Source organism: Saimiri boliviensis, chromosome 13 (genome assembly GCF_048565385.1).
Source record: "Saimiri boliviensis isolate mSaiBol1 chromosome 13, mSaiBol1.pri, whole genome shotgun sequence".
Taxonomy (NCBI): Eukaryota; Metazoa; Chordata; class Mammalia; order Primates; family Cebidae; genus Saimiri; species Saimiri boliviensis.
Window position 1 is genome coordinate 53,994,657 of NC_133461.1, and position 7,299 is coordinate 54,001,955.

A 7,299-nucleotide genomic window follows, 5' to 3' on the forward strand; every position below is an offset into this window, starting at 1 on the left:
AGTGCAGTGGTGCAATCTTGGCTCACTTCAACCTCTGCCTCCCAGGCTCAAGCAATTCTGTCTCAGCCTCCTATGTAGTTGGGACTGCAGGCATGCACTACCACACCTAGCTAATTTTATTTTATTTATTTATTTATTTTTTAATTTTAGAGATGGGGTTTTGCCATGTTGCCCAGGCTGGTTTGGACCTCCTAAACTCAAGCAGTCCACCCACTAGAGCCTCCCAAAGTACTGGGATTATAGTTGTGAGTGACCGCCCCCAGCCCAAAGACAAATATCTTAAAAGCAAATAGAGACAAGACACAAATCTCCTTAAGATAATGTTATTGGAGACTTTTTTACCAGCCGTGATAGAGCCCAGAAGGCAATGGAATAATCTGTTGAGAATTCTAAGGGAGATGACTGTCACTCCAGCTAACCTATCTTTCCAGAACGAGGGTAGAACAAAATGAATGTGTTAGCATCTTCTTGAAGATTATGGAAAGAAGATCCTGGGAAGTTTCTAGCAAGCAAGGACCAGTAAATGAGAACTGACGGTACAGGACCCATTCCAGCTATTTTCTTTTTTTTTTTTTGAGACGGAGTTTCGTTCTTGTTACCCAGGCTGGAGTGCAATGGCGCGATCTCGGCTCACTGCAACCTCCGCCTCCTGGGCTCAGGCAATTCTCCTGCCTCAGCCTCCTAAGTAGCTGGGATTACAGGCACGCGCCACCATGCCCAGCTAGTTTTTTTTTTTTTTTTTTTTGTATTTTTAGTAGAGACGGGGTTTCACTATGTTGACCAGGATGGTCTCGATCTCTCGACCTCGTGATCCACCTGCCTCGGCCTCCCAAAGTGCTGGGATTACAGGCTTAAGCCACCGCGCCCGGTCCAGCTATTTTCTTAGGTGTAAAACACTGATGCTATCCTTATGTAGTATGTTGTCTTCATTTGTAATAAAATAAAACACAAAAAGATAACCCTAAAACCAGTTTTCCAAGTAAGCTCCATAATTCTCTGGCTGTGTAGCTTCCTGCGGCAGAGGTTTTCTGGAACCAGCTTTGTCAACTGAAGAAATATTATGGCTCTTAGCTTCATCTTCCTGGGCCTTAATATGCTCTTCTGTACAGTGGGGATATGACTTCTCGACGCTGTTGTGAGAACTGTGTGATAATATGTGCCTTTCTCTTCCCTGTTTTTTTTTAAGTTACTCGTAATTGGGCCTCCATATTATTTGTAGGGTGATAAGCCAATGTAAAGGGAATCTCTGTTCCTGCCCTTAGTGTTTGCTGTCCAGCATTCCAGCATGGTGCATATGGAGTTCGTGTTTCCATTCAGGAGGCGTTTTGTAAGATCTTGCCTTGTGAATTACAGCAAGCATCTTGTCTCTTTTTTCCTTTGGGATTCCTCTTCTAGCAATGTATAATGCCTGCCGGGATGTGGAGGCCCCCTCAAGTAATGACAAGGCCCTGGGACTTCTGTGTGGGAAGGATGTTGATGCCTGTAATGCCACCAACTGGATTGAATACATGTTCAATAAGGACAACGGGCAGGCACCTTTTACTATCACTCCCGTGTTTTCAGGTAGGGATAAAGATTCCAGATTTGATGTGTTTATGATACTGTTTTAAAGCCAAGGAACTGGCTGGGTGCAGTGGCTGACCAGTGCTTGGGGAGGCTGAGGCAAGAGAATTGCTTAAGTCCAGGAGTTCCAGACCAGCCTGGGCAATGTAGTGAGGCCCCATCTCTGCAAAATAATTAAACATTAACCAGATGTGGTGGCATACACCTGTAGTCCCAGCTACTTGGGAGGCTGAGGCAGGAGGATTGCTTGGGTCCAGGAGTACAAAGCTGCAGTGAGTTATGATCATGCCTTTGTACTCCAGCCTTGGTGAGGGCAAAGTCCTATCTCTCCATAAATAAATGAATGAATCTCAGTTGAGGAATCATAATCTACAATAGGAAGATAAACACATTCAGGAAACTAGTTTTTAGAGTTTCTCCCAGTAAGAGAGGTAACTGGTACATTTACCCTGCTCTGGCTAAGTTAGGGGGTGCTGGAAGTGGGAATGGAGGAGGAAATGAATTGCCTTCAGGCATTGCTGTTGTAATTGAAAGAGTAAGCAGTTAAAAGCGGGGAGGGGGGCAGCTTTTCTAGAGCTCGCTATAGTATCAGCCCAGCTCCTCAGAATGGAGATTGGACATGAACGAAGGGTTACCTTGGTATGTGGTATACTTGGAGGATTGCTGTATCAGGGATGAACCACTATGCACAAGTTTATTGAGGTAACTTAAAATGCCGCAGGACAAAGCAGCAAAACATAATTTGATTAAACTAAAACCTCCAATTCTTTTTCTTCTTTCAGTTGTTGTATCTATTTCAGTGGGCTTTTCTTTGGGTTTTTAAATATAATACAAAATTTTTGATGTTTTTGAGATTTGTACTCAACACAATTTCTTCCTGTAGATTTTCCAGTACATGGGATGGAGCCCATGAATAATGCCACCAAAGGCTGTGACGAGTCTGTGGATGAGGCTACAGCGCCATGTAGCTGCCAGGACTGCTCTATTGTCTGTGGCCCCAAGCCTCAGCCCCCACCCCCTCCCACTCCCTGGATGATCCTCGGCTTGGACGCCATGTATGTCATCATGTGGATCACCTACATGGCGTTTTTACTTGTGTTTTTTGGAGCATTTTTTGCAGTGTGGTGCTACAGGTAAGCAGTTTTGTTTGTCATCCAGGGCAAGAAAAGCAAAATTGCCTACTGGTACTTTCAGCTGTCACTTGGCAGACCTTGGTTACTTAAAACAAGAACCAAATACCTGCATGAATACCATTACATGGCTTGTTGTGTCCTATAGCTATTATATTAAACCATCAAAGTCCTGTTTAACACTTAAACATTTGAAGTGAATCGTACTGGTTTATTCAAAATGATGTGTGATTTAAAAGCACTGTGCATTAGCCATTCATTCTTTTTTTGTTGTTTTTTTGAGACCGAATTTCACTCTTGTTGCCCAGGCTGGAGTGCAGTGGTGCGATCTCAGCTCACTGCAACCTCTGCCTCCCAAGTTCAAGCGATTCTCCTACCTCAGCCTCCCCAGTAGCTGGGATTACAGGCACTCACCACCATGCCTGGCTAATTTTTGTATTTTTACTAGAGACAGGGTTTCACCGTGTTGGTTGAGAACTCCTGGTTGAGAACTCCTGACCTCAGGTAATCTGCCCGCCTCAGCCTCCCAGCACTTTGGGAAGTCGAGGTGGGTGGATCACAAGGTCAGGAGTTCAAGATCATCTTGGCCAACATAGTAAAACCCCATCTCTACTAAAAAATACAAAAAATTAGCCTGGTGTAGTTGTGGACAACTGTTATCCCAGCTACCTGGGAGGCAAAGGTTGCATTGCAGTGAGCTGAGATTGTGCCATTGCACTCTAGCCCAGGCATAAGAGCAAAACTCTGTCTCAAAAAAAAAAAAAAGTCAGAGTCAAATGAGCCCAACTGATTAAAATCTAATTAAATGCATTACTTTTAGACATTTGCATCTTAATTTAGGACAGTGCTTTTTTTTTTGCTTTTTATTTTGGAAATAATTTTAGACTTAACCAAAAAGTTGCAAAAATGATAGAATTTATGTATATCCTTTACTCATTTTCCCTTGATGATACAACTTGCATAACTCACAGTACAATGATCAAAACCATGAATATGCCATTGGTATATTATTAGCTAAACCACATATCTTAATCAGATTTCACCAGCTTTTCCTCTAATGCCCTTTCCTGTTTCAGGGTTCCCATATTACATTTTTGTGTTTTATGAGTCCCCTCCAATCTGTGACAGATAGTTCCTCAGTTTTCCTTTTCTGGCCTTGATACTCTTGATGATACTGGTCAGGTATTTTGTAGCATGTTCTTCCATTTGGCTTTATGAGATTGAAGTGCGGCGTTTCTGACAAGTACGTCACAGAAGTCATGTCCTGTCTTTCTCAGTGCATCATGGCAGGGGTCCCTGATGTTGATGCATCTCTTTCCTGGTGATGTTAACCTTGATCACTTGCTTAAGGTGATGTCTGCTGGATTTCTTCATTGTAAAGTTACTGCTTTTCCTTTTGTAATTGATAAATATCTTGGAGGAAGATGCTTTGAGACTATGCTAATACTTTATTCTTCCTCAAACTGTCACCCTCTGATTTTAGCAGTCATTGTTGGGTCTTGTCTGCAACAGTTACAACTCAGTTGTTTGCCTAATAGTGATTTTTCTGTTTTCTTCTGCATTGACTAGCTAGACTTCTATACAGAAAGCTATCCATTGTCCCTCATTTATTTATTTGCTCAGTTACGTACATCATGGACTTTTAATTCTGTGGGTTTTATCCAACACTGTCATTTATCTTGTTACTCAAAGTTTTCCAGTTTGGGCCATTGGGAGTGCCTCCTGGCTGGCTCCTGTTTTTTGGGGACAGAGTTTCACTGTTGTTGCCCAGGCTGGAGTGCAATGGCATGATCTCTGCAACCTCTGCCTCCCAGGTTCAAGCAATTCTCATGCCTCAGCCTCCCAAGTAGCTGGGATTACAGGCATGTGCCACCACGCCCTGCTACTTTTGTGTTTTTAGTAGAGACAGGGTTTCTCCATGTTGGTCAGGTTGGCCTCGAACTCGACCTCAGGTTATCTGCCCGCTTCAGCCTCCCGAATGCTGGGATTACAGGCATGAGCACCATGCCTGGCCTCCTGTATTCTTCTGGCATATTCCTCCCATCCCTAGCTTTATCTTATATTTTCCCTGTCCCTGCCCTACAAGGAGCCCTGGTTCCTTTTACTGGAGAGTGATGTATAGAAACAAAGATCCAGGTGTGCTCATTGCTACTGGGAGAGTATCATGTTTTTAAAGAGCCTAAAAGTTTTAAATAAAACAAGGACCACAAGGTGAAATTATCCTTTATTAATTGTTCTTTTAATATATTCTTAAATTTTCTCCTGAGACTGGTGAGCAGAGGGACCCAATGCAAGGGAACTTAGGGGAAAGAAGGCAGTAATTAGGGAGGAGGCGGCCAGGAGGAGGAAGAAAGCATTTCGTGGGATTACAGGAATGTCCCCTAAACACTTCATTGTGATGAAGTCCACTAATACCATTTTCTTCCTTCTATTTTTCAGAAAGCGATACTTTGTCTCCGAGTACACTCCCATTGATAGCAATATAGCTTTTTCTGTTAACGCGAGTGACAAAGGTAGGCATATTTGTCTGTGAATAAAAGGGTTCAGATGATGCAGTCTATCATGAGAGCATTCGCTTCCTCAGCAGAGTTGAGGTAGCGAGTGAGGTGGTGTGCCAGTGCCTAGGACATGGCTGCGATCAAGGCAGACATGGTTTTTGCCTTTGTGGCCCAACCATCTAGTCAGGGTGGCACAGCAGAACCAAGTAATTAATCATAACTGGGAGGCGCAAAAGCAGCAGACCAAGAACAGGAGTAGCAGGGCAGAGTTGAACCTCACTCTTCAGAGGCTCATGTGTCGTCGTCTCCTCTGTGGGGTGGGACCACCTCTCATTGAGGGCAGCCAACAAGGGTGGCTTTGCTGAGCAGATAGATAGCTGAGGGCAGGGGTCCCATGTGTGTCCCAAGGTGGGCTTGATTCCTGCCACGAGATAGCAGCTAATGCTTTCCCTATTCCGACTTTCAGGGACGACTTGGCTCTTAACCTCCACCCTCCCTTCCTCCCCTACTCTTCCAGGAGAGGTGTCCTGCTGCGACCCGGTCAGTGCAGCATTTGAGGGCTGCTTGAGGCGGCTGTTCACACGCTGGGGGTCTTTTTGCGTCCAAAACCCTGGCTGCGTCATTTTCTTCTCGCTGGTCTTCATTGCTGTGTGTTCTTCAGGCCTGGTGTTTGTCCGGGTCACAACCAATCCGATTGACCTCTGGTCAGCCCCCAGCAGCCAGGCTCGCCTCGAAAAAGCATACTTTGACCAGCACTTTGGACCTTTCTTCCGGACAGAGCAGCTCATCATCCAGGCCCCCCTCACTGACAAACACACTTATCAGCCGTACCCTTCGGGAGCCGATGTACCCTTTGGACCTCCACTTGACATACAGATATTGCACCAGGTAATGTGCTGTTTAAAGAAGTAAGTCACTCCAGAGGACCTTCTGGTTTACTGGCTTTTACATGTTGACTACTGCTGGATGGGGATTTGGGGCTGAATGTCATGGTATATCTTGAAAATCTTAGGGTATAATGACAAAAGTGCTTTTAATTTAGGTTTCAAAAAAGTGAATGATGTTGAACTTAATGAAAAGTTTGCTGTTGTTCACTTTTGTATTTAACTTCAGATAGTAGATCTTTCCTTTTTCTTGAAATTGAGATGAGCAGAGAAAGAAGACTTCAGTAGCATTTCTCTGTTGAGGCAGGATGTATTTATGAGGAAGTCAGCTTAGGAATCTGTGAATGTTTTGTGTTGGTAGCTGAAAGTAATGTGAAGGACCTAAAGGCACGAAGCCTTACTGTTGTCCTGGGGGCTGAGGAAGAAGCTGCCAGATCACCATGCCTGATCCATCCTGTAGTAATGAACTTACTACTGCCTAAACATGGGCACCCAGCCTGTTTTTGGGGAGAGGTGCATTTGGGGCGAGATCCATCCCCTTGTTCCTAGAAAGGCATGTAAACCTTCCCGTTGTCCCTGTTACACTTGCCTTGGAAAACTGTACCTGTGCATAAACTATACTCCTTTTTTAATGAATGCACAGTCACATGGTTTTTCCTTTAAACGTTGCTCATGTCTACAAGAAAATCTGAAATCTTGAAAAGCATTAAAATGGTCCTAAGACTTGAATAGAATCTTTTCTCTACCCAGTGACTGTCTGTTGCTTTTTCCAGCTTGTTGCTGAAGGTGAACAGCATAGTCCTTTACCTCCAAGATCATCTTCTCTGTTAGGAAATAGGGGACATATGTAAATGGCTGTAGCGCAGAGCAAGGCAGGAGGTTTTGTATTATTATTGACTGGAAGGTCAGGGAGACCAGGAGTCCCCCTCCCGTCTCCTCTCTGGCTTGGTGGCCACTGCTGGAGAAGGGTGGAGGGGAGATGGTTGTGTGTCCTATGCTGACATCTGTTCTGGTCATGGTGTTCCCTCCCACCTCTGCGGACGCCTCTAACCAGTTTGCTGTAAGAGTGAGCCTGTGGCCTGACCAGTTTTCTTATTGTATTGCACCTTAACTCTCTCCCTCATCCTAGGAAGTATTTTCCCCAAATACTCTTTGTCTTCTGACCCTTCAGGGCAATACTGGTTAGTCAAGATCTGAGAGAAACGTGATGTGTTTCTGGGTTTG

The 7,299-nt window shown here is 44.4% G+C and overlaps 1 protein-coding gene across 1 annotated transcript in view; it reads left to right on the forward strand.

Moving 5' to 3' along the window:
* NPC1 (NPC intracellular cholesterol transporter 1) overlaps positions 1–7,299 on the forward strand; it is a 57,055-nt gene that overhangs the window by 23,800 nt on the left and 25,956 nt on the right. Inside the window, exons 5-8 of the mRNA XM_074384230.1 lie at positions 1,396–1,563; positions 2,447–2,696; positions 5,133–5,206; positions 5,709–6,099. Coding sequence (XP_074240331.1) covers positions 1,396–1,563; positions 2,447–2,696; positions 5,133–5,206; positions 5,709–6,099 — 883 coding nt within the window. The remainder of the gene's footprint in view (positions 1–1,395; positions 1,564–2,446; positions 2,697–5,132; positions 5,207–5,708; positions 6,100–7,299) is intronic.